This window comes from Herpailurus yagouaroundi, unplaced genomic scaffold, assembly GCF_014898765.1.
Source record: "Herpailurus yagouaroundi ecotype Mexico unplaced genomic scaffold, PumYag 196, whole genome shotgun sequence".
Classification (NCBI taxonomy): Eukaryota; Metazoa; Chordata; class Mammalia; order Carnivora; family Felidae; genus Herpailurus; species Herpailurus yagouaroundi.
Window position 1 is genome coordinate 1,880,927 of NW_024412427.1, and position 27,749 is coordinate 1,908,675.

The 27,749-nt window shown below is 43.8% G+C and overlaps 3 protein-coding genes across 3 annotated transcripts; all 3 read left to right on the top strand.

Moving 5' to 3' along the window:
- Positions 1–407: 407 nt before the first annotated feature.
- On the top strand, positions 408–5,465 carry WFDC8 (WAP four-disulfide core domain 8). Its single transcript, XM_040446790.1, has 4 exons — positions 408–524; positions 1,152–1,323; positions 2,604–2,771; positions 4,696–5,465. The coding sequence occupies exons 1-4, from the start codon at positions 408–410 to the stop codon at positions 4,881–4,883; spliced, it is 645 nt and encodes a 214-aa protein (XP_040302724.1). The 3' UTR covers positions 4,884–5,465.
- Positions 5,466–13,867: 8,402 nt separating this feature from the next.
- On the top strand, positions 13,868–20,642 carry LOC121012125 (eppin-like). Its single transcript, XM_040446929.1, has 4 exons — positions 13,868–13,980; positions 15,705–15,836; positions 19,441–19,608; positions 20,330–20,642. Exons 1-4 carry the CDS (start codon positions 13,896–13,898, stop codon positions 20,335–20,337), a joined length of 393 nt encoding a protein of 130 aa, XP_040302863.1. The 5' UTR covers positions 13,868–13,895; the 3' UTR covers positions 20,338–20,642.
- A 2,363-nt stretch (positions 20,643–23,005) lies between these two features.
- On the top strand, positions 23,006–27,349 carry LOC121011974 (WAP four-disulfide core domain protein 6B-like). Its single transcript, XM_040446763.1, has 4 exons — positions 23,006–23,258; positions 24,451–24,582; positions 26,216–26,383; positions 27,034–27,349. Coding segments are annotated over exons 1-4 (393 nt in total). The 5' UTR covers positions 23,006–23,167; the 3' UTR covers positions 27,036–27,349.
- The last annotated feature ends 400 nt before the right edge of the window (positions 27,350–27,749 follow it).

Genomic DNA, 27,749 nt, shown 5'->3' on the forward strand with positions numbered 1-27,749 from the left:
GCTGCAGTTTCCATCTGGGACCCAGGGTCCTCGTCCATGCTTACTAGCTGTAGCAGTTGCACTATTGAAGTTGCTTCCAGAGGCCACCCTTAGTCCAGGGCAATTAGCTTCTTCCATCCTCAAAGCTACTAATAGCATGTTAGATTCCTCTCACCCTTCGAATCTCTCTTACCTCTTCTCTGTTAATGGGGAAAACCCCTCCTTTTTAAAGGACTCGACAGCTTCGGGCTGGCCCACTCAGATAATCTCTGTATTTTAAGGTCAATTAATTTGGGACTTTGCTCCCATCTATGAAATTTCTCCACAGCAGTACCTAAATTCATGTTTAATTCAATAACCAGAGGATGGGAATCTGGGGGGTGCAACTTTAAGATTCTGCCTCCTACCGGGACGGATATGAGGCAGCCATGTTTAACCCTACAAAGGGAGGAAGCAATCCCATATCTGCCACGCTGTTCCCATGTGCCAGGTACTGTGATGAGTGCATTACGGACATCATCTTCCTTAATTCTTATAAGCAGACTGTAAGGAAGAGATTGAAATTCTCATTTTATAGGTGGAAAGCTTAGGACTCAGAAGGAAGACTTTTTTCTCCAAGATAACTTAGCTAGTCATGTTGGAGTCAGGCTCCCATGCCAGGTCTGTCTTATAGTGCTCCTCTCGCTGCACCATTCCTGCCCACTTTAAAGATAACTGTGAAGTTACATAGTGGAACTCAGGCTGTTCTCGAGCTCACAAGGAGTCAGGGGCCCAAATCGGGTATCGCGACCACAATATTCCTATTTCCATGATATTTACACCACTCCTCACTAATTTCCCTGTCAACTGAGATACTGGAGGCAGAGGGATTAGACAGTAAAATATTAAGTTTTAAGAGGAGAGAGAAGTTCCCAAACTTAAGGTAAGGCTCCTGGTCCCTATTTAACTCCCTGCTGTAGAATCTGAGATGCTTCCCTTCCCTTTCCTTCTTCCAGGAAACACAGTTTCCTGACTCAGATCAATCTAAATGAGCTACAAGTGGTGAGAGGCAGACCCAGCCCATAAGATAAGCAAAGCAAGCACTGAGGATGGAAGGTAGAGGAGAGGGCTGAGGGAATGTCACTATTCCCCTTTGCCAATGTGGGGGGGGGGGGAGAGCTGAAACTCTCAAGGGATGTGAATGTGGACATTGTTCTCTTGCAGAGAAACCAGGAGTGTGCCCCCATGAGAGGATCACCTGTGAAACTAAAGTTCCAGATTGGTGCCAAACTGATGGGCACTGCGTGGAACAGATGAAGTGCTGCTCATTTGCCTGTGGGAAGAAGTGCATGGATCCACTCCAAGGTAGTGGCACCAAGGCTGAGGGCCTTTTGAGGTGTCTTACTTCCTGCCCCGTCTAGAACTTGCTGAATGATTCCCTTGAATGGTAGGACAAAGAGGCCAGGGCTCATGATTTTCTCTTTTTCTAATTATATTCCAACCCTCAAGTACAAACAATGAGTCTAAGCATGGTGGATGGCAACTGGATAATATTGATGTTAGTCTTCTTGGTTCAACATTCAAGCATTCACAAATAACTAATACTTGTCATATGCTTCCTGTGTGTCAAGAGGCTATTGTTGCCACTGTGGTAAATGTAAACCCCAGTCAGGTTAGATGCTGGTCTTATTTTTGGACTCTTTGGCCTTCAAAGAGGTTTTCTGGTAACTCAAAGTATAGAGCATCTCATAAGAGGAAATTGTGCATTATAGATATAGATATCCATTTATTCACTCAAAAAATATCTACTGTTAGTGTCCTTTGGCCAAAGACCACCAAGAACACATATGTATTTGAACAAGTTGGATTTACTACTCATTGCAGTGAGGGAGAATGTTCACCATAGACAACCTGAGAGATCTCAGTAAGAAGCTGTTGGAAAGAATCTACTATGGGATTGAGGCTTTGACTGAGTAATTTGCAGGGGTGGATTTGGTCTATATGGGGTGTTGTCAGAAAGTGGGGCAATTTTATGATTATCTCATGTGATCTTATCTACAGAGAAGGGAGGCTAGACTGAGGATAAAGCCATAATGTAGAGAAACATAAATCACTCATAGATGTTGGGTATTCTGTGGCTTTCAAAATTACTGTTTTTGGTCTCCCTTTATCATGGTCCCAGAGTGACCTTGTTTGATGTAGCTGTCTGGTGAGCTGGTTAATATCTGACAGGGGCACACCATGGCTCAGCTGTGAGCTCTGATCAATTTCCAAACATGAGAAATTGTTTGTTTGTTTTTTCCTTCTTGATGTTTCATTCTATCTATGTGCCAGGCACTTTGTTAGGCACTTTGGATATAGTCATTGAACAAGTCTTGTCCTCCCAAAGCTCAGGCAGTAGAGAAGAAAGATCAGCTCCAAAGCACCTCATATGCTTTTCACTATGACTTTTGAAAGGTGTGAATGATGCTCAGAGATTCAATGCAACATAGAGTATTTGTAGTAGAGCTAGGCTAGAAATTTTATTGATGATGGTCTCCTAATCACTTGGATCTAATACCAAGAACTGCACAAAGGTGAGGGCCTGAACCCTTCTTTGTTTTTGCTACCCTTTATGTTCTTCCCTCTTTGTTTCCTGCCCTCAGAACCCTGCATGCTACCCTCAGACCAAGGAAACTGTAACAGTAATATCATGCACTGGTATTTTGACAATAAACATCACCTCTGCAAACCCTTTACCTATGGAGGCTGCTATGGGAATGCTAACAACTTCATCAGCAAGGAACACTGCATAATGGCTTGCACATTAATTGGTAAGACTTATATGCCTGGCCATCTGAGGGCCTAGTGTAACTGGAAATAGTACATCAGAATATTCATATGCTCAGGCTTTAAGGTTAAAATGTTTTGTTCAACTCTTAGCTCAATCATTCACTGAACAGGTGGTCTTGGGTCAGTTTCCTGTTTCCATGAGCTTCAGTTTTCTTGTCTACAAAATGGGGGGTCATGATAGTATTGACCTGATGGAGTTGTTGTGCCAGGAAACTGAGATAGTGTTACCTAAGTACTTACTCAAAAATGAAACATAAGCAGGTCAGCTCTGGTTTCCCAAGAAGTAGGGATACAGCATGGAATAGGTGAAGAATAGGGTGGAGTGAAGGTGAGGGCTGTGGATTAATTCCTTACTATAATGACCATTAGCAGTAATGTTGGGAGACAGTGTCTTACAGAGCTTAAGTGACAAATGATGTAGATAAAAATCCCCCTTTTCTCACTTACTGCAAATTTCTTCACCTGTTTGAGTTTCAGTTCCCTCCCCCATAATACTGGAATAACAAAAGTCATTGCTGAGTTGTTGGTATGATTATATGTGATCAGGACACAAATATTTGACATGATGGCTGTTCAGTAGTGTCGGTTTGCTAAATGGTAATAATTGAGGTGGTGGCCGTTGATGTTCAAAATGCACAGCACTGAGTGACTTTACAAAGCAGCACTAGAACTTTGACCTCAGATTCTGCAATGCAGGCTGAAATGTATACCATCACCCCCATTTTACAGACAAGAAAACAGAGAAGTAAATTTTGTTGCCCAAGGATTCACAGTGGGTCAGGGGTAGATCTGAAATTTTAATTCTATAGGCCTAGTGAGCCTGAATGGCCAAGGCAACCTTGTGGCCTGACCCTTTGTGGGAGGCTGTAAGGAATTATGGCACTATAAACTAGACATTGGCTCTCTCTCAGAAACCAGAAGAGGCCAGGGAAATTGGTTTAAGCTGGTTTGGGGGAAATTTATGTTTAGACCTCAGAAAGAACCTAACAATAGTTTTGAGAGTCAAACACACCATGGTCTGTTAGAATCTGACCTGAGGAAGAAGAAGAAGGACGAGGAGGAGAAGGAAAAAGGGGAGAAGGGGGAGAAGAAGAAGAAGGAGAAAGAGAAGAAAGAGGAGGAGGAGGAGGAAGATAAGCAGTAGGAGGAAGAAGAGGAAGAGGGAGGAGAAGGAAAACAGGAAGAGGAAGAAGAGGTAGAAAGAGAAGGAAAGAGAAGAAGAAGGTGGAGGGGAAGGAGAAAGGAAGCACCTCCTACCCTCATAGAATTTGCAATCAGATAAGGACAACAGAAAACATGAACAAAATTCTAAAGAATTCATTTCAATACCATCTCTACCCTAGTGACTCACACAGTGGTATCTCCAGCCTGAATCTGACTCCCAAACTCCAACTGCCTTGTCTTCTCCTCCATCAGGATCTCAAAAACATCTCACACTTCATTTGTTTAAGAACCACTCATCTTTGCTCTCCCATCTCAAACCTGCTCCGTCCATACTTCTCTCCAGCTTGGTTGAAAAAACAAAACAAAACAAAACAAACTTCTAAGTAACCCTTGATGAATCAGCATTGCGCTTTCTCAATCCACATCCACTGCATTAGGAAATCATTTTAGATCTACCTTGAAAATAGATCCAGAATCTGACCACTTCTTACATCAACAGCTGCCACCCTGGTCTGGGGAGTCATCTTCTCACCTGGGGCTTCAAACACCCAGCCTTACTCTCTTTCTACTACATCCCAGGAGATGGTGAGGCATTACATTCCTTCACAGCCTACCAGAGGTCATCAGGGTAGAGTGAACCAAGTGACAGAAAGAGATACTAGTTTGGAGGGGAAGGGAAAGCTGTTTTAAACAGTGAGATGGGCTGGGGTTTGAGAGAACTCATATCTGCTCTTGTTTTAGTCAAGAAAGGACATTGCCCACTCTTCCCTTTCAAGAACCGTATGGAGTGTTCATCTCTGTGTAAGAGTGACATCGATTGCCCCCAAAGTGACAAATGTTGTGAATCCATGTGTGGCTTTGTTTGTGCCATGGCCTGGACAGGTGAGGACTGGGGGTATACCTCCCAAAGTCTCCGGGGCATATGCTAAGGATGTCATGTTGTCCCATGGAATAGGAGATACCCCTTCAGTTGACCTTAGGGGTCTCTTGGGAACTTTTCCTTTTTTAATGCCCAATCACTGCTCTTGTGTTGTCGTGCTGATCTCAGGAAACTTATTTGCTAGGCTTCAAAGACAATCATGCATAGTATCACTCCCTATTTTTCCCCATGAGAACTTATTTATTCTAAGTCGCATCTTCAATGGCTGACAGGTGACAATACCCACTTATTTGTACAAAAAGAAATGATAACCATTAGGTACATTCCTAATAAGCCCTTATGTCTGCACAGAACTTCAGAGCATGTAGAGCATATCCACATCCTGTAGGTATGCTGGAGTAATGATTGGCAGCAAAATTTTGTTGGGGTAGAAGTGAACTCTGTAGTTTCTGAGGTTAGGTCTCACTCCTTCATGTAGTGCTGAGTTAGTATAGTCTTGTCCCAGAGATTGCTAGTGTTTTGAGGTACAGCACAGTATGGTGGAAGACATCCAAGTCCTTTCAACTGACTTCAACTCTTCTATTCATTTTCATTATGGCCGTAGACAACTCATTTTCCCTACATGATCCTCAATTTGTACAGTTTATATTTAAAAAGGAAGTTCTGGGTGCTCTCCCATATTCCTTTTATCTCTGGTAATCTGGGATCAGATAACCCAAATAAATCCATTAGCTCTTTGAGGGCCAGCAGGAATCCTATCAGATTTTGTAACTCAGAGATGTCAAGCCTTTTTGATACTCCTCAAATTATTAGCCATAGAAAGTTGATACTCTGCCTTGTACAATCTATTGTTACTCTAGGGGGAAGGGTAAGAGACTTCATCAGAAGAAAGCCCTGTTTAGGGTTCCCCAAATCTCCCAACTTTGTCTCAAACTATAATCAAGTATTTCAAGATCAAGTGTCTTATTTTATCCCATAAAGCCAAATCAGGTTTCTGCCCACACAAGCCTGTGGTGTGTTCCACATTTGATAGACCCAAGTGCCTTCAGGATAATGATTGCCCAGTGTCACAGAAGTGCTGTTCACATTGTGGATTGAAGTGCCTGGAACCTCAAAAATGAATAGTAAGTGGAAACCTTGCCAAGCTGTCTTAAGAAGTATAACAATATTTTATTCCATTGATCTATGTGTCTGTTTTTGTGCCAGTACCATACTGTCTTGATGATTATAGCTTTGTAATACAGCTTGAAGTCTGGAACTGCGATGCCTCCAGCTTTGGTTTTCTTCAATAATACTTTGGATATTTGGGGTCTTTTCTTGTTCCATACAAATTTTAGAATTGTTTGTTCTACCTCTGTGAAGAATGCTGATGTTATTTTGATAGAGATTGCATTGAATATGTTGATTGCTTTGGGTAGTATTGACAATTTAATAATATTTGTTCTTCCAACTCAAGAGCATGGAATGTTTTCCTATTTATTTTGCATCTTCAATTTCTTTCATAAGCTTTCTAGTTTTTCATGTATAGATCTTTTACCTCTTAGGTTTATTCCTAGGTATTTTATGGGTTTTGGTGCAACTGTAAATGGGATTGATTCCTATATTTCTCTTTCTGCTGCTTCATTATTGGTGTATATAAATGCAACTGATTTTTGTGTGTTGATTTTATATCCTACAACTTTGCTGAATTCATGTAATCAGTTCTAGCATTTTGGTGGAGTCTTTTGGGTTTTCCATGTAGAGTATCATGTTGTCTGTGAAAAATGAAGGTTTGACTTCCTCCTTGCTAATTTGGATGCCTTTTGTTTCTTTTTGTTGTTTGTTGCTGAGGCTAGGACTTCCAACACTATGTTGAATAACAGTGGTGGGAATGGACATCCTCGTCATGTTCCTGACCTTAGGGGAAAGCTCTCCCTTTCCCCCCATTGAGGGTGATATTAACTGTGGGTCTTTAATTTATGGCCTTTATGATCTTGATGTATGTTCCTTCTATCCCTACTTTCTTGAGGGTTTTTATCAAGAAAGGATGCTCTATCTTGTCAAATGCTTTTTCTGTATCTATTGAGAGGATCATGTAGTCCTTATCCTTTCTTTTATTAATGTGATGTATCACATTGATTGATTTGTGGATACTGCACCAGCCCTGAATCCCAGGAATAAATCCCACTTTATTGTGGTGAATAATTCTTTTAATGTATTATTGGACCTGGTTTGGTAATATCTTGTTGGGAATTTTTGCATCCAGAAATGGACCCACAAATATCTGGCCAACTAATCTTTGACAAAACAGGAAAGAATATCCAAAGGAAAAAAGACAGTCTCTTCAGCAAATGGTGTTGGGACAACTGGACAGACGTGCAGAAGAATGAACCTGGACCACTTTCTTATACCATACACAAAAATAAACTCAAATGGATGAAAGACCTAAATTTAAGACAGGAAACCATCAAAATCCTAGAGGAGAACACAGGCAGCAAATTCTTTGACCTCAGCCGCAGCAACTTCTTACTTGAAATGTCTTCAGAGGCAAGGGAAACAAAAGCAAAAATGAACTATTGGTGCCTCATCAAGATAAAAAGCTTCTGCACAGTGAAGGAAACAATCAGCAAAACTATAAGGCAACTGACAGAATGGGAGAAGATATTTGCAAAAGACATATCAGGTAAAGGGTTAGTATCCAAAATCTATAAAGAAATTACCAAACTCAACACCCCTCCCCCCAAAAAACAAATAATCCAGCTAAGACATGGGCAGAAGACATGAGTAGACACTTTTCCAAACAAGACATTCAGGGGCACTTGGGTGGCTTGGTCGGTTGAGCATCCAACTTCGGCTCAGGTTATGATATCACACAACTTGAGTTCGAGTCCCGCGTCAGGCTCTGTGCTGACAGCTCAGAGCCTGGAGTCTGCTTCTGCTTCTGTGTCTCCCTCTCTCTCTGCCCCTAACCCACTCGCATTCTGTCTCTGTCTCTCTCAAAAATAAATCAACGTTAAAAAATTTTTTAAGAAGACATTCAAATGGCTAACAGACACATAAAAAGATGCTCAACATCACTCATCACCAGAGAAATACAAATCAAAACCACAATGAGATGCCACCTCACGCCAGTCAGAATGGCTAACATTAACAACTCAGAAAACAACCATGTTGGTGAGAATGTTAAGAAAGGGGAACTCTTTTGCACTGCTGATGGGAATGCAAACTGGTGCAGCCACTCTGGAAAATAATATGGGGGTTCCTCAAAAAGTTAAAAATAGAACTACCCTACAACCTAACAATTGCACTGCTAGGTATTTATCCAAAGGATACAAAAGTGCTGATTCTAAGGAGCACATGCACCCTAATGTTTATAGCAGCACTATCAACAATAGCCAAATTATGAAAAGAGCCCAAATGTCCACCAACTGATGAATGGATAAAGAAGATGTGGTATACATAGATATACATACAAGTGGTGTGTGTACACACACACACACTGTAATATTACTTGGTGATCAAAAAGAATGAAATCTTGCCATTTGCAACAATGTGATGGAACTAGAGTGTATTAATCTAAGTGAAATAAGTCAGAAAAAGATATCATATGATTTCACTCATATATGGAATTTAAGAAACAAAAGGGATGAACATAGAGGAAGGGAAGCAAAAATAAGATTGAAAAAAAGAGAGGGGAAACAAACCATAAGAGACTCTTAAATACAGAAAAGAAACTGAGGGTTGCTGGAGGGATGTTGGGTACGCGGATGGGCTAAATGGGTGATGGACTTTAAGGAGAGTACTTGCTGGGATGAGCTCTGGATGTTACATGTAAGTGATGAATCACTAAATTCTATTCATGAAATCATTATTAGACTACATGTTAACTAACTTGGACTTAAATAAAAAAAATAAAAACAAATAAATAAATGAGGTTGGATTAAAATATGAAGAATGGATTCAGAAATATCATTTGTGAAGCAAAAACAATAGTATATTTAGAAGCAATGAAATGGAAAAAAAACATGACAGGTTCTAAGAAAACATTCTTGATTAAAACAAAGCATTTGAGACAATTTTAAAAATTGTTGGGAAAAAAAAGAAGTATAACAATATTTAATGAGTTTACTTATATTTTATATATAATCATATCTGAAAATGATGAGTAATTTGACTCTCATTTCCCAATGTCATGACTTTGTTTTCTTGTCTTTTTGTATCATGTAGAGCCTCTGAAATAATGTTGAAAATAAAGGTAATGACATCTATCCCTGTCTGGTTCTTTATCTTAAAATCAGTGTCTCCTGCAGTATGAAATGTCATTTGTTGTGGGCTTTGGGATAAATAGATTTTACTGCACTTGGATGGTTTTCTTTTTATACATTTACTATTGTTATTGGATATTACTGTGGAATTTTATCAAATACACTTTAAGCATCTAATCATGTAATAATTTTCTCATCTAATTTGTTAGTATAAGAACTTATATTATTAAATTTCCATATGTTGAACCATCCTTGCATTCCAGGACTGACCTTAATCATATTGAGGGTATACTTCTATTAATACACCGAAGGTACTTTAAGCAAACAGTTTATTCAGAAATTTCACATCAACAATCAAGAGAAAAATAGGCCTATTACTTTTGTATGTTTTGCTATTGGAATCATATTACTTTCAACAAACTAGCATGGAAAACTAATTGGGAGGTTACTTATTTTTCCTATGATTTGTAATATTTTAATATCTCAATTTATTTTTATTTTCTTTCAAGTAATATATATGCCCAAAATGTGGGGCATGAATTCATGACCCTGAAATCAAGAGTTGCACACTCTACCTACTGAGCAGCCAGGCACCACCTATGGTCTGTAATATTTTAAATAAAAATTTCCATAATAATATTTTAATAATATTCTCTATTTTTTAGGGCTACACAAAATTGAGCTCCAAAAGCAACTAGGTAAGGTTTCTTCTATGGTGGTATATTTGAAATAATTTTTATAAATTTTTAATGTTTATTTCTTTATTTTGAGAGAGAGAGTGAGCACAAGCAGGGGAAAGGCAGAGAGAGAGAGAGGAAGAGAGAGAGAGGAGAATCCCTAGCAGGCTCCACACTCAGCCTGGAGCCCAACACAGGGCTTGATCCCACAAACTGTGAGATCATGACCTGAACCAAAATCAAGAGTCAGGTGTTGAACCAACTGAGCCACCTGGGCAACCCTATTTTTACTAATTTTTTTCTTGTACTTTACCTTACAGTGTATATAGGCTCTCTACCTCCTCCTCTGTAAATTTCGATCTTTTATATGTTGCTAAAATTGATCCATTTTCTCTCTATTTTCAAATGTATTACCTTAAAGTAGTATAACTGATTTTGTACATAATTCTTTTTTTGTCTTTAACTTTGTTTAATGTTTTCTTCAATATACTCATGTTTCCACCCCACCCACACTATCCACCAATCATTCAAAGCATTTACCACCTATCCATCCGCTCACCTAGCTTGCATTGAAATACCTTTAAACTTATTGATCTTTCCACCCATTCTCTCACTCATATATCCACCCACTTACCCTTCTCACCCACCTTCTTTCTACATATCCAGCTGCCTGTTTTATATCTAGCCTTTACTCATCTTTCATACAAACACATTCTCTCATACCTGTCAACATAGGTCTCCATCATTTCTACACCCATCTCCCCTCCATCCACCTAACAATTCACTTATTTACCTGCCATTCAGAGTTTCCATCAATTACCCGTTTGTCCCATTACTAACCTATCCATCCTTATGTTCAATCCAATCCATTTATTCACCCAGCCATTCATCCCCCCAGCCATGTTCAGGCATTCATGCACCCAAATATCCATGATACCCTCACCCATCCTTTGTATTCTTCCAACTGTATTCCCATTCATCATACTATGAGCCATCCATCTATCCACATAGCTACCTTGCTCACTAGTAGTCTGCACCGAGTGTTTATTCTGGCCCTATTAATGTTCTAAACACTAGGTCCTAGACACAGACCTGTTCAGTGGAGCTCAGGGTTTATTTGAGGAAACAAACACGAAACTCAGTAACACACTTAGAGGCACAGAAAACAACACAGAAAGCCAAGCACAGGAAGCTTGATCAACGTCTTGGCCTAATTACGAGCAGAAATCTCCAGGTAGAGGCCATCTACCTTGGTACCCCTTGGAGTCCCTCATTCTGACCAGCAGATTGGTGCTAGAATAGAAGTGTGGCTGAGGTAGAGGGAGGGTACCATGACTGACCATCGGTGAGAGGAGATAAGGGAAGGAGGGCAAAGATCCACATGGATCCTTACTCAGCCTTCTTCAAGAAACTGAGTAAGGAAGGGGCAAAAGAGGTCATTCATCCTAGGCCCCCAAGACATAAATTTCATCTCATCTGCTTGAAAAGTGAGACCCTTGGGTGGGACTTGAAATTAGGCAAGGCAGAATAGATAGAACAACTAGAAATTCTGAGTTTTCATTTACTTTCAAGAAAATTTAGAGAAGAATTCAGCCTTCCCTGGGGCACTGGGAGCCATTTGGACATTTAGTCTCTGTGGGTCCCTAGCTTCTGTCCCCACTATGGACATCACCTTCATCCCCTTTGTGTGCACTATTCCTCCCTACCTGCAGCTCCATAGTAAGATATATTCACACCAATGTCAGGAGGTTCCATAGCGACCTCTGACAAGAACTCAGATACTCCTTTCCCTCTTACCTTTATCTCAGACACTCACTCACTCGGTGACATGGAGTCATAATTTGCACTCCTGTGGGCCTTATGACCCCTCTAAGATGAAGAAATGGACGTGTGCCCTCAGAGTCCTTGCACCAGGTGGTTCAGCTTTGTATTCTCTCCTGGCCTGAGTATGGGAGGGACATAGAATAAGAGGGGAGGGACAGCACTGCTCAAGACATCTTGGTGGTTCATTAGAAATTCTATTCCCACGGGGCGCCTGGGTGGCGCAGTCGGTTGAGCGTCCGACTTCAGCCAGGTCACGATCTCGCGGTCCGTGAGTTCGAGCCCCGTGTCAGGCTCTGGGCTGATGGCTCGGAGCCTGGAGCCTGTTTCCGATTCTGTGTCTCCCTCTCTCTCTGCCCCTCCCCCGTTCATGCTCTGTCTCTCTCTGCCCCCCAAAAAATAAATAAACGTTGAAAAAAAATAAAAAAAAAAAAAAAGAAATTCTATTCCCTGCTCCCTTTGTGGGGTTCAGTGGGATCCAGAAACTGATGGGATTGGACTGTGTGGTATAAGTGCCTGACATGCAGCTTTTTTATTTTAATGTAAGTGCCTGACACTAAGCTTTTGAGTGCTGAGGCATCCATTTCGAAGACATCCATATCGAATAAATGCAGCGCCAGCTGTATAACACAGATATTAACAACACAGCTAGATAAGGAACCAGGCTGTCCTCACCCATGAAGTTCCCCCTTTGCAGAGGCCTCGAGGATCCCAGATAACAGACCACCCGAGTGACCCTGCTTCTCCCTCCCCACACCCTGATTCCCACTTTTATATGCTTTAAATTCGCCAATAAAAAGTGAATCCATGAAACCCTAGACATTCCACCCTTGGACCCTAATAAAGGCAGAGAGCCCCAGGTCCACACTTCCTACCCTTCTCTTTGTCCACAACCTTCTGTGTGGCCTTCCGGCATGCCATATGCCCTCCAGGGGTTGTGAGTAATAATAAATTGTGTGCTCTGAAGTTCCCTGATGGTGTGGCAGAGGTAAGTCCTGTGATAACAGTAAGAACCACAAAGGCTGTTCCAACCACAATGCTTCCCCGTGGTGGTGGAGGCATGTCTGTCAAGGGAATGCCTGTGGGCCTCACTTTGAGTAAATATGCCCCCAAGAGTGTCTTGGGCCTTCCTAGCTGAGAATATCACTGTCAACAGGCTGAGACACACACCACAGATTCCCACAGGGGGCTCTGTCTGTGATCCTAAATTTTGTGACCATATAGTCACTCACTGATGATACAGCTGGCTTTGTCTGGCTTCTGCCCATCATGTAGGACAAATGGAGAACAACTTGACCCAAAGTGAAACAGCTAGTTGAAGAAAGAAACAGGGACCCTACAGACAACAGTTACTAAGGAGAGTCTCTCCCTCTACCGGGACTGACTGGCTGGCTGGCAGGCATTGTGGAGTCCATGTAGGAATGCTGCCAAATTCTCCAGCACTCTCTCCAGGGCCCTTTCACCAGTCCAGTCAGAAGCCAGCAACTCTACTGTCTATGCACTTTCACTGGGGTGTGGTCTCTCAGGCAGGCCTCCCCATTTTACAGTTCCTCCTCAGACAACAAGATGCACCAGATGGAGGACACTCACTATAAGCTCTGCTGACATTCTCCACTGCTCTCAAAGCAATATAACCTTGACAAACAGTATCTGAAAATTCTGCTGACAGGCTCCTCCTCCCTCACACTCCACTCTGTGGTAACATATTTACTCTTTGGCCTTTGTCAAAGAATATGAACTACCCAAAGAGAAAAGGGAGAAGGTTGGATGAAATGGTGGGAGAGGGAGAAAGAGACACAGAGACCATGAGAAGCCCACAGAAAAAGAGAATAAGGCAGACACCAACACAGAGAAGCACATCTAAACAAAGAGATACCAAGACATCCATAGAGATACATTGTCAGAGATAAACAAAAGGGGCATAGCAGTTAGTGTGCAGATAAAGTGGAAAATGAATGGAGAATGAGGACATTCCATAACTCTCAAAGTTATCAAGACCCCTTATGGTGGCATGTACTCCTAAGTTCACATGGAAAGTGAGATAAGCTTTGCCCACACCCCACGGTGGACCAGAGGGCCTAGCCTAGCCCGGGCTGTTGAGCATCATGAACCATCCAAGAAAAGACTCTTCCCCAGAGCTGTGGGCTGTAGATGCCAGCTGGCCACATTGACGATCTCAGGAACTTGGCGTTCCCAGCAGGATAAGAGGTGTCTGGCTTGACTCCAGTTCTCACATCCAAGATACTGACTACTGAAGAAATAGGCTGGCCAGACATTTTCATATTCTGGAACCACTGAACAGGCCAGCTCTTCTTCAGAATGGCGTCTTCTAGACTTTTGAGCATCCTGGTCTTATCCGCCTTTCTAGTGAATGTCCAGGGTTTCAGTGACTGGATCTTTCCCAGTAAGTAGTGGGGCCTCAGCCTTCACGCTGAAGAGAGGGAGGGTGCTGGGAGAATGAAACAAGGAACAGGTGCTAAGACTTGAGTTGCTTCCCACCATGTTAGCCCTGGTCCAAGGTTGGGAGGTATTTGGAATATTTCTTCCAATTTCCCCCTTTATGGAAATGCCCTCTCTGAATGCAAGAATCTGGACCTGAGGCAACCCCCAATTTCAGCCCCTTTGAAGTAGAGGGTCGATTGGGGGTGGAAGGAAGAGTCACAGGATCTTGCATTTATAGGAGGGGCTTTAAGAATCTGGGAAGTCTAGGGGATCTTCCCCTTACCCCACAAAAAATAGCCTCCTTTCTCAGGATATTATCTCTATCAACTCCTGATTCTTTCAAATGTAGTCTTATAAAGTATTCCTGCATCCCCAGGGGTTCCCTACCTTTGGGATAAACGACAGTATCCAGAAGTTTCTTTGAACTGAAGACAGTAATCCTCCATGACTATAGAGTAATAATGACAATTGGTTACCATTTAGTCAACACTCAGAAAGTAGGGAGTTAGAGAGATCTGGAGTCAGACATGGTGGGTCCAAACTCTGGTTTCACTGTTCAGTAGCCATAAACTAGGGCAAGTTAGTTAGATTCCATGTGCTTCAGTCTCCTCCTGCACAAAATGTGGATGTCAGTAGAACTGACCTCTTAGAGGTATTAGGAGGATTATGGGAGATAGCATTTAAATTTTTTTTTAAGTTTATTTTTGAGAGAGAAAGTGTGAACAGGAGTAGGAGAGGGACAGAGAGAGAGGGAAAGACAGAATCCCAAGCAGACTCTGCACTGTCAGAACAGAGCCCGATGCAGGGCACGAACTCACCAACTGTGAGACCATGACCTAAGCTGAAATCAAAAGTTGGACACTTAACCTACTGAGACACCCAAGCGCCCTGAGATAGCATTTAAAATGCACAGAAAAGTCCTTGGTGTATGGTAAACAGTGGATAAACATTAGTTAACATTGCTATGCATCAGTTCCTATGATTGTAACTTTACGCACTTTGTCTCATTTCCTCCTCAACAACTTTGTAAGGGTAAAACAAGTTTACAAGTGAAGAAACCAAGGTTCAGAGAGGTGAGTGGTAAACCAAGATGTAGAATTTAAAAACCCAACTCTCTGACGCCAGGGTGAGTGTTATTAATCATTGTGCAATAGCGCCCCTGGGAGGAACTCCAAAACACTGACTCCTCAACTAGGCCAAAATGACCAGATTAATTTAGACCAGTGGATTTCAATGGGCGATTTTGCCTTCCAGGGGACATTTGCAATATCTGCAGATATTTTGGATTGTTAAACTGGAGAGTGCTATTGGCTTCTGGTGGATAGGGGCCCGAGACGCTGAACACCCTACTGATAGGGGCCCGAGACGCTGAACACCCACAGGACAGCCCTCCTCCTCCCATAAATAATGATCATAAAGACTGGCAAGTTTGAGAAATCCTGCATTAGAGGGGATGGGGCTAAGGGGTGGAACTAGGGATGGGGTAAGAAGGTAGAGAGTGGTCAGAAGGGAAGTCAGTGTAGGCAGTGCTTGGAAATACATGAGAGCACCCTAAGGAAAAGGACTCCTGTGGATGAGCAAAGAGAAAGCAAACATCCCCGACTTTACAGAGTTGCCTTGGGTTGGGAGAAGAGTGGACACTGTGCCCTCTAAGATTCACGGTTGTAAAACTGTCCTTTCCTTTAGGGAGATGCCCCAGAATCCAAGAGAAATGTGAATTCAAAGAAAGGGATGAATGTACGAAGGACAGACAATGTCTGGACAACAAGAAGTGTTGCATCTTCAGCTGTGGAAAAAAGTGTTTAGACCTCCACCAAGGTAATACTAGGAGCCTCAGAATAACCAGCCCCTCTGCCCACACCCTCACCTTCTGCCCACCTGTGTAGCATCATCCCTGCTTTACTAAGGGCTGGTCTTTCAGCAAGATTGCTGGACGGGGAGACCTGTAATTTACATCCATCACTGCCCCTAATATTATGTGTGACATTAGGTAGTATCTTCATCCAATCTGGTCTTTGATTTCCCCAAACAGAATGTGAGTGTAGGATTGAAGCAGATAGTCTCTTGGCTGCTTTCACTCTTATGGTTTTCTTTTTTTGTTTATTTCTAACTCATGATTTTCTTAGTCTCCATGTGGCCATTGTTGGCACATTGTTGCTGCAAGTGATAAGTAAGCTATTGGTATTTACCAGCTTTTTGTTGCTGAGGGGCTGCCTCTCTGCTTCTCTAAGTTCAATTGGGCACCAGGAAACATCCCTTGACTACTGCAGACCAGAGGATTTTTCCTTTGTTCCTGCAATCTTAACTCCATGCCCATCTTCTTGGGCTCCAAAAAGACTATCAAAGATTCTTTACTCATTTATTTAACAAATATGTATTGAGTGTCTCTGAGAGTCATAATGGGATTTGACTCGTGTGGTCAGGGAGGTAAGGAAGGCTTCTCTGAGAAAGCAAACCTGAAGTTGAGTTCAGAAGGATGGGTAGGAAATTTAGGCAAAGAGTGGATGGGAGGGATTTCAAGGCACAGAGAATAACATGCACAAAGGCTCAATGGTGGGGCTTAGAGAGGCCAGACAGCAAGAATGTGTATGAGCACGGCATGAGGGAAAGGATCTGGTGAGATAGGGTCTGGTGGGCTAGCATCTCACTTTGATCCCAAGAGCAATGAAAATCCACTGTGGTGGACAGTGATGCGATCAGGGTTTTATCACTAACAGAGGAGAAACAGAATGTCTTGAAGGATTTCAGGAAAAGAGGATATGGTAGCTTGGACCAGAGAGGTAGCTGAGGGGATGGAGAAGAGTGGGCTGTGTTTGAAAGATGTCTAGGCAGTAAAGTAAGCAGGACTTGACAATGGACAATGGGGCAGAGTGGGCAAGAGGATGGTGAGTTGTTCATTTGCCTAAAGGTGAGGGTTTTTGAATCTAGGTTTTCTGAGTTCAAGTCTTAGTCTGTCACCAGCCTGGGAAAATTAACAACTTTCCCCTGTTGTTCCTCACTTTCCCCAGATAAGAAAAGAACCAATGTTAAAGGCTATTTGGAGGACCAAACAAGATGATGCACAGGAAGTGCTTAGAGCAATTCCTGGACACGATTTAGCCAAGTGACACATATTAGCTTAAGTTATTTGTTTAGGGAGTTCCTAAAAAGCAGAGGCCATGCCTTTTGTCTCTTAAAGCATCTTCAGGGGCACATGGGTGGCTCAGTGAATTGAGTGTCACACTCTTGGTTTCAGCTCAGGTCACGATCTCGAGGTTCGTGAGTTCGAGCCCCACATGGGGTTCTGTGCTGATGGTGTGGAGCCTGCTTGGGATTCTCTGTCTCCTTCTTTCTCTGCCCTTCCCCTGCTCATGTTGGCACTTTCTGTCTATCTGTCTCTCTCTCAAAAATAAATAAATATTTATTTTAAAAAGCATCTTGCACATAGTAGGTGCTCAATGAATGGCTTATTTGGTTCAGGTCAGGGTGCATTTTGTTTTACCCTCAACGTTCTGCAAGATCCTATTCTATGCCAGACCACCTGCTAGGAATGGGGCTCCAAGATGAAATCAGACACAATCTCTGCTCCCTTGGAAGCTCATGACCTCATGGAGAAGACTGAGGAGGGAATCCATTGACAACCATGCACAAGAGATTCAGAAACATGGTGGAACAATGAAGGATCGGTCCAGGAAGCTATGGGGGTGTGGGGTTTAGACTGGAGTCAGTGACATCACAGACGAGCTGATGTCTGAGGAAGGTTTTGAAGGGAGAGTGGGACTGTCGCTAATGAACAACAGCGGAGTGGACAGAGGAAATGAAAGTGAAAGGTGTGGAGGTGTGGTATACCATGGGGTGTTGAAGGTTGCAGGAGCATGTACCTCAAATGGTACTGTGGTGTCAGGTGGTGGTGCAGAACCACAAGTGGGAGCCAGACTACAAAAGGCTTGTGGGTCAGTGGAAGACTTTGCCATGAAGTAAAGGTCCTAGCTGTGGAATGACATGATCAGCTTTTTTCAAGTCCAGTAGGTGCTTCCCTCTGGCAGGCAGAATGAAGGACTGATTAGAAGGGCCAGAGACAGGGCCAGGAAGATCAGTTCCAGGCTATCCCAACAGCCCAGGCATGAGACACCAAGATTTAAAGAGAGTGTCAGAGAGGTGAGCTAAGAGGAGGATAAAAATCAGCAGGACTTGCCTGTTCAGCTATGGGAAGTTTTCCCTCATGGAACTCAGAGTTGAGTTCAGATCTACATTCATTTGCTAGGGCTGCAGCAACAAAGGACCACAAACTGGGTGGCTTAAACAACAATATATTGCCTCACAGTTCTACAGGCTACAAGTCCAAGGTCAAGTGTTGGCAAAGCAGGTTCTTTCTCAGGTTGTGAGGGGGAGAATCTGTTCCATGCTTTTCCTCTAATTCCTGATGGTTTGCTGGCAATATTTGGCAATCCTGGGCTTGTAGACTTCTGCCTTCAGCTTCATCTCTCTCTCTCTCTCTCTCTCTCTCTCTCTATCTATCTATCTATCTCTGTGTGTGTGTGTGTGTCCAAATTTCCCCTTTCTATAAAGAAACCAGCCCTGTTGGATTAGGGATGCATCCTACCCCAGTATAACTCATCTGAACTAATTACATTTGCCACAACTCTATTTCCAAATAGGGTCACATTCTGAAATCCTGAGGATTAAGATTCAACATACAAATGGGGGCGGGGTGAGTAGGGAGAGACACAATCCAACCCATAACAGGACTGAAGCTAACTGAGGGAAGAACGGTGCTGGACCATCTAAAATACTAGTCACTGGCTTCCCTGAGTGGACTTCCCCTTTACTCATGATCCCATATTCTCTCTTCCTGGCATGGTTTAGGGGGCAGAGTATGTGGTTTATAATTTGCCATTTCCAAGGCACTTCCATATCTTTAATCCATTCAGGATGTATTTACTGAGCAGCTACTCTATGCCAGGCACTGCTTGAAGTTGCATATTCAGATATAATCAAGGAGTTCACAACCTCGAGTGCCATGAAGGCAGTCTCACTTGTACCTCAGGATGGCTCTGTGCCACAAGCAGGGTGAGATTTTGCATTCCCATTGTACAGAAGAGGATGTCAAGGACAAGACAGGTAATGTGGGAGGTCAATACACACACTGATTTGGGAGCAGAGCCTTCAAATTAGTCTCCTCACTCTCAGGAAGATAACAGGGACAGTGACCAGAAGGAATGGGAGAGACCGATGTTCTCCGGGGATGCAGACACCCAAACAGCTCCACTCTGGGGTCTCCCTACAATGTGCACAATATACCAATGGGTCTGGGCTCCTGAGGTGTGAAAAGGTGAAAGGAGCCTGCTCAGTTTCATCTCTGGTGGTGTCCAGGGGTAACAATAACAGCTCCTTTTTTGAGGGGTGGGCACTGTTATTTCTCAACTCTGGGGTCTCCCTACAGACATATGTGATATGCCCAAAGAAACTGGCCCCTGCATGGCCTTTTTTCATCGTTGGTGGTATGACAAGGAAAAGGGTACCTGCTCCAGGTTCATCTATGGTGGCTGCAAAGGAAACAATAACAACTTCCAAACCAAAGACATGTGCCAGAACATGTGCTCCAAAAAACGTGAGTCCCTGGGGCTTCCCAACCTCATTAGGGCCATGCTGAAAGGTCTGGGTGTTGGTTGCTTTGTTCCGGGTTGGCTATGTCCTTGGCAGACCAGTGCTGGCAGAGCCAGCTCCACTTGGGGGGTAAGTATGCACCTGGCAGAGGGTTGGATAGCAGCTTTCTGGGAATTGAGTTTGGGAAGGGACATGGTCATGAATCAAAGCTGGCAAGTATGAGGGATGGAAGGAGGATGCAGACATGATGAAATCCCAGAGACCAACTTCAGAGAGGTCACAAGATGTCCAGATTAGTGCTGGATTGCCATCAATCTGCTCCCAACCACATCCAATTCCGCTTTTTTTTTTTTTATTTTTTTTCAATGTTTATTTATTTTTGGGACAGAGAGAGACAGACAGAGCATGAATGGGGGAGGGGCAGAGAGAGAGGGAGACACAGAATCGGAAACAGGCTCCAGGCTCCGAGTCATCGGCCCAGAGCCCGATGTGGGGCTCAAACTCACGGACCGCGAGATCGTGACCTGGCTGAAGTCGGACGCTTAACCGACTGCGCCACCCAGGCGCCCCCAATTCCACTTTTAAGGAGGAAGCCATAGCTCCCCAAAGCAAACCCACTTTGTTTTAATCTGCCGTGCAAAGATATATGAGCATAACTTCAAGACTTGTTCTGAAGATAAGCTGAGCCCAAGTGCTTAACTGGTCCTGTCCTACATTCTCTCCAGGCTTATAATCCTCATTGCATTAAGGATGTACCTGAACAACCACCAGGATTTGGCTCATGATCCAAGGCTCTGTCTGTGTGCCTGACCAATGGTCCACGCTGGTTTCCACTGTTCTACTCTCACATTCCAAGACCTCAGCTCTTCCCTTTACAGAGCCCCAGGATCTGCATTCGCCTTCCTCTATCTCAGACTCTTAAACATGGTATCATTCTGTTTTGACCCATCTCTATGCTTCTTTTCTTTATGTCCAATGTCTAGAGCCCCCTGCATAGCTCCCAATTTACCCCAATAAAGTAATTTGTGTAGTCCTGTGCCTCTGAGGCTGAATAATTCACATCTGTTGGTACATTACACTTTGCAGAGAATAAAGGGTCACTGAGGCCTCTTGTGACACAATGAAAGGGAGAGGAAACAGTCAGCTCTCGAGAGCTGAGAGCTCCAGGGACATTGTCCTCCTCTGTTTCTTCAAAAAATTGTAAGACCCTTTAAGACAAAGGTCTTTGGGCATTGCCTTAGTTTGGATCCCCCAGAAACTAATCCTGGGACAAGGACATGCGTGAAAGCAGTTTACTTGGGAGATCTCTCAAGACACACAAGGTGGGGATCGGGTAAATAATACAGGCAAGAGAGGAGTCGACTATAAGCTGGTTACTGTGGCGGGAAACTGCAGCTTATTCTCCCAGGGGCCTTCTAAGGAATGCTGTAAAACATGTGTCCAAATGTCTGCATTCGTCTCCAGTGACGGGGCAGTTGAGTCATTTATTCATTGATTCCCATTCCTTCCTGGATGCCTGGGGGTATTAAAGCCCTTGCTCTTCCAGACTGTTCCACATGCAAGCTTAGCAAGATGTCAGGGAGCCAGAGAAAACCCATAGCACAGAAGTAGACTCTGACACTTGAAGTTGGAAGCTGTCTCTAAGCATTGGGTGTCATTCGGCCACAAAAGGAGCAAAACACTAATATATGCCACAAAAACCGAAAATGTTACTCTAAGCAAAAAAAGTCATACACAAAAGGTCACCTACAGTATGAATCCATTTTTATGAAGTATCCAGAATAGGTAGATCCATAGCCATAGAAAGTAGGTTAGTGGTTGCCAGGGATGGGATTGGGCTGGGGGGAAATAGCAACTGCTAGTAGGTATAAGGTTTTCTTTTGGTTTTGTTTTCGTTTTTTAAGTTTCATTTATTTAAGTAATCTTTACACCTGACGTGGGGCTTGAACTCACAACCCCGAGATCAAGAGTCACATGCTCTTCCAATTGAGGCAGCAAGGTGCCTTCTTTTGGAGTGATAAAAATATTTTGGAACTAACAACGGTGGTGGTTACAGAACATTGTGAAGGTACTAAAAAGCCACTGATCTGTCCTCTTAAAAATGGTTAATCTCATCTGATGTGAATCCCACCTCAATTTTTCTAAAAGTGGGTTAGGAAAAACAAAAATGTGCCCCAGGTCTGTCTCCTGTAGCTACAGGTGAAATCAGAGGCAAGCCAAGAACATGCCTTATTAAACCTTCAAACCTTAAGTTGGAGAACCCAATGGAAGAATCTTCATGCCCCATAGCTGCTGGTTCTGATGTCATAACTGATAGTTATTATTTCCCTCCTGCATCAACCATTCCAAATTGCACCCAATAATAGAGGCTTTCTGTTAGTGCTGGCATCCTCTCCTGCTCTCAAAGCAGCATGATCTTGACAAATACTTTCTGAAGATTTGGTCCAACCTGAGATAAACCTGTCTCCTTCCCCACATGCTACACATGGTAATACCTTTACTTTTTGACGATGGTTTAAGAAAAGGGATGGCCCAAAAAGAAGAAAAAGGAGAAGGACAGAAGGGAAATGAAGGGCAGGGAGAAAGAGACCCGGAGGGAGACTCACAGGAAAAGAGAAAAAGGCAGGCACACAGCAAAAGGAGGAAGCACAGAAAGAAGAAAAATAGGAGCGCCTGGGTGGCTCAGTTGGTTGAGTGTCCAGCTCCGGCTTGGGTCATGATCTCGTGGTTTGTGAGTTCGAGCCCTGCGTCGGGCTCTGTGCTGACAACCTAGAGCCTGCTTCAGATTCTGTGTCTCCTTCTCTTTCTGCCCATCCCCCGCTTGTGCTCTGTCTCTCTCTCTCTGTCTCTCAAAAATAAATACATAAATGTAAGGAAAATTAAAAAAAAAAAGAAAGAAGAAAAATAAAGTGTGAGAAAAATAAGGAGACAAATAGACATGTCAGGAGAAGGGTAAGACTGGAAAGAAAACTGGAATATTCTTGATCTCTAAACTCCACTGGAAAATGGAAGATGCTGGAATTGAACTTCCCTTTATCCAAGGGAGTCTAGAAGTCCCAGACAATCTTTGCCTCTCTCCCTGGTTGACCAGAGAGCCAGAGAGCCGCAGCGAGCTGAGGAGTAGGAGCTGCTTTTCTTTTTTTTTTTTTAATTTTTTTTCAACGTTTATTTATTTTTGGGACAGAGAGAGACAGAGCATGAACGGGGGAGGGGCAGAGAGAGAGGGAGACACAGAATCGGAAACAGGCTCCAGGCTCCGAGCCATCAGCCCAGAGCCTGACGCGGGGCTCGAACTCCCGGACCGCGAGATCATGACCTGGCTGAAGTCAGACGCTTAACCGACTGCGCCACCCAGGCACCCCGAGGAGCTGCTTTTCAAGAGTTCCTTCCCCCAGGGTTGGTGCTGTGGGTGCCAGCTACTCCCACCGGTGGCCTCGGGGACTTGGCGTTCTCCGGCACAGGAAGTGTGGCTCCTGTGCCAGGACAGCCAAAGATCAGAAGCAGGAGCTACTGCGGAGCAGTTCCTAATTTTCGTGCCAGCAGCCAGGCCAGTAGCTCTTAAAATGGGGCCCTTGGGACTTGTGCCAGTCCTGGTACTATTCATCCTCCTGGGGAGAGTTCAGGAGCCTGAGCTGGTTGAGGGGTTGCTTGGCAGTAAGTATCAGGGACTAGCCCTCCCAGCGGAAAAACGGAAGTTTCTGGGAGGGAGAAACAAAGAATTCTACAGAGGAGGAACACTTCCACCTTCAGCCTGGGACCCTGGGCAGGAGAAATGGGAGATGTTCTCAGTCTTTCTCTCAGACCCCAAACTCCTGGTCAGATGCATTCCACGAGCACAGGGACCTGAGTCTGTAGCAACGGACTCCCCACTGTCATTATGAGAGGGATTCCTTCTAGACCAGGGGGCCATAAGATGGACTAAAAAGGTGCTGGAACCTTATGGACCTTTCCTATAAGAAAGATCCCCCCCCCCCATCCCAGCACCACCCTTAGCAGCTTTAAATCTCCCAGTTGCAGCCCCAAAAGTCTCCCCATACCCACACCCCCAGAAGGTCCTTGCTTTTGGAGTAAAGAATGGTCTCTGGAAGTCCCTTGAAATGCGGAAATATGAAGATCCCTTAAGTAGCAGCTAAAATACACTGAGCACTCAGCAGTGAAGCCATACATTGCAGGTTCAAATCCTGGTTCCTCTCCTCAGTAGCTGTGTGTGACCTTGGAAAGGTTCACATAACCTGCCTGTGCTGCAGATTCCTCTGTTTATAAAATGTGGATATTGATAGGACTCACCCAGAGAGGTGTCATGAGAATTAAGGAGAAAAGGACAAGGGCACAGTAAGCATCTCGTTAATATTAGTTATCATTATTATGCCCCAGGCAGCTTGACGATGGCTTACAAGATTTGTCGCCTAATCCTCAAACCAACTCTATAGGCAGATGAAAGAGGCAAGGTCCAGAGATGATGCCTGTCATACTAAGGGTTGCACAGAATTCAAAGTCCAGACACTTGACTCCACAAATGGAGATCTCAGTCACCTGGAGGAGCTACAGCACTCTTGCCCCCACCCAGGGAACATCCAAATACAAGAAAGCCAAGTGACCAGAGTAGTCCTAGTGGAGAGCATCCTATGAGTGGTGGGGTTGGGGGTAGGGCTGGGTGTAGGTACTACATGGTGAGTCGTTATCGGGTTGGGAGTGGGGACAGTGATGTGAAAATCCTGAGCCATCTAAAGGTCACTACCTTCTGGGGACGATGAAGTGAAAAAAGGCTTCTCTAACTCTGCAGTGGTGCTCTGGGCCTGGCAATGGAGGGTTCTGGCCTCCCTTCTTCCCTTGTTTTCTCCCTCAGAGAAGTGTCCCGAAAACAAACCACTATGCAGTTTCAAAGAAATCGACCACTGTGGAAGGAAAAAACGTTGCTCGGGGAAGATGAAGTGTTGCAAGTTTAACTGTGCGAAGAAATGTGTAGACCCCGATGAAGGTAACACACAAACTCCCTGAACTATCCAGTGCCCTCACTTCTGACCTGCACTCTCTGCCCATCAGCACTGGCATTGCTGGACCCCTCTCCTTGAATGATGGCTGGTCTCTGACCAAGAGTCTGGATGCATCTTCTGCCTGACACAAATCCTAGCAGTGCTGGACTGGGATGGAGTTTATTTCTTTTCTCCCCTATTTAGGTATGTGGTGTGAGTAACAGAAATTTTCCTTTATGGGCCTTAGTTTCCCCATGTGTAAGAAAGATATAGGCATTAAACCACATGGTCTCTTGGCTATTCTTCTGCGATCCTCTGAGATGTCAAGGAACCACGGAGGTCCTATCAAATGCCAACATGGCATCAGGAGATATGATAGCTCTAAGAAACAAGTATCTTTCCAGGCCTCTTTGTCTATATAAATCCAGGATGCCTTCCCTAACCATTTTTGACCTCCTACACTCTTTCTGCTGTGCCCATATGATTGAGCTCTAAAGAGGACCATCAAGGACTATTCATTCATTCATTCTTTCTTTCAACAAGTACTTGCTGGTGCCTCTTACACCCATGATGGTCTCTGCTTACTCAATATAACCCAGGGAAGCAAGAAGGTTTTCGTGGGAAAAGATCCAAGATATAAGATCAGAAAGATGGGTTGTAAGTAGGCAAAAATTGGAGGGAAGAGCTTTCAGGCACAGGTAATAGTATGTGCGAAGGTCCTGTGTGAGGAGATAGCATGCTCAAGTCTAGAAAGTCTAGAGACCAGAGAGCAAGTGTGCCCATGATAAGAGAGAGAAATATGAGGATGGTAAAGCCAGGCTAGGTAGGCAAGACTCTGACAACGTTGGTTTTTGCCAGCCAGAGTAAGGGATCTTGTCTTGATCCTACAAGCAATAGAGTATTTATGTTCAAATCCCTATGTCATCTTCCTTAGGGAAGTTACTTAGCCTCTATGAGCCTCAGTTTCCTCATCTGCAAAATGAGGACCATAAGAGGACCTACCTCATAAGGTCATAGGTTAATATGTGTCAAGTGCTAAGAACTTTAATAAATACTGTTGTTGTTATGCTTTAGACGATGAGGTTCTAAAGAACTCTATTTGTACTTTGTAGTATTGTGAACAAAATGGTTACTCAATAAGTATTTCTTGAAGTGCAAGATATATATTCCTAAAGCATCCTCTCAGTGCCAAATTATCTGCTAGGAACTGGTGTGCCAAAATAACATAAGGTGCAAACCTCACATTCTGATGGAGGAGTCAGAAAATATGAACAAATAATTACACAGAAGTGATCAATATGTGTGCAAGATTGAAAACAAGAAGAGCAAAAATTTAAATTTAAAAAAAGCAATAAAGAAAAGCAAAGAGTGAGGAATAGGGCCAGGAAAGACATCAAAGAGTTTAATGTCTAGGGATGGTTTTGAGGAATGAATAAGATTGCACCTAGTAAGCAAAAGAGGGATGGACACTCCAGATATGTGCAAAAGCATGGAGGAGTATAGCCGCATAATATTTTTTAGCATGTTCATGTAGCTCTAAAAATATCATGCTTACATTGTTCCAAGCCTATCCACAAGCCTGGAATATTCTCTAGCAAGGCAGAACCCAAAGAGTACTGCTCTGGAATCTCCCTGCAGACGTATGCAGTTTGCCCAAGGAAGTTGGCCTCTGCCTGGCCCTCATTCCACGCTGGTGGTACAACAAGGAAACCAAACGTTGCTCCAAATTCACCTATGGTGGTTGTGCTGGAAACAACAACAACTTCCAGTCTGAAGCTGTCTGCAGGTCCATCTGCCCAGATGTGTGTAAGTCCCAGGGGTCCCATCTCCCAAGCTCACTTGCACCAGTGGGAGGTCTGGGTGTTAACTGGTCCATTCCAGAAAGTTGGCAGGCCTGGAGCTGACAGAATCAGTCCAATCATGAGATAAGAATGCACCTTGCAAAGGGTAAATAGAGGACGTTTTGGGAAAGAGAAGGTGGGAATAGAAGCAGTAGTCAAAGGGAAGTTGTCAAGTAGGAGATGGAAACGGGGTGCAGAAAGTGGAAGCACAGGTGGTGGAGTGCCCAAGACCATGTCAGAAGGAGGCCCAGTGAGCCAGCCCAGAGCCCAGGGCTGGCCACCATGCACCATCACCTGTCCTCTTCATTTTCCTTTTTAAGGTGATTATAGCTAGGACAACCACATGCTTTATTGACCAAACAGAGAAATTTGACAGTGAAAGGGGATGCCATTCGTTACTACATTGGGATAACAGGCTTAAACTGGGTCTTGACAGGAAAAGACGGAGCACATGATCACCCTATGAGCCCCCAAAATCACTCCACTTCTGTTTTCTCTTCCTGTGAAAAGATATAAATATGACCCCATCTCCTTCTTTCCATTAACTATAGGATTTGGTTCCTAAGGTGAGTATGGCCCAAGCATCTCATCCTTTTCTATTCTGTTATCTTGCAGAGTCACCAACTCCCTGGGCAGGATAAAGAGAAGTAGAACAACTTCCAGAACTTGGTTGTAATCCAGGGTTCTCTCCATGTGTGCCTGACTGATGCTTCTTATTGGCTTCCTCAGCTGCCAAGACATTGGCTTCTCCAAAACCGAACCCCCGCATTTGCTTACTCTCTTTCCTCCAGCTCAGCTTCTTTCCAAACATAATGCCCTTTACCCTTTGGCCCTTTCTCAGTGTGAGATCCTATCTCTTCAACTCTCGGGGCCCCCATGTATCTTTCGGAAGCCACCAGTTTCCGCAATAAAGTTTTCTGTGAGGTCTGGTGTCTGTGAGAATGAATAATTCACATCTACTCCTGTGCAGTGTTCGGAGAACAAGAAGTCATTGGGTCCTCCAGGAACACCAAAAGAAAGAGAGAGGAGTATGGAAATCCTGCAAAATGGGAACTCTGGTGACCCTGTGGCCCTGGTAAAATTGTCATAAGATGCTTAGGAATGGAAGTAGGTTTGCTCAGATGAGGGATCATGAGGCTTGAGCTCCATCAACTTCATGGTACATCCATCTCCAAAAAGGTTCATAGACTCGTTCCCTGAGCTTTCAATAAAGGATACACTTCCAGAGTCCAGCACAGTCGCTACAAATAGAAGGTAACTGGGGAGAGGCATGAGAGGAAGACTTAGGGAAAGCAAAGCAAAGATGCAGAGGAAGGAGGAAGAGAGGAGGG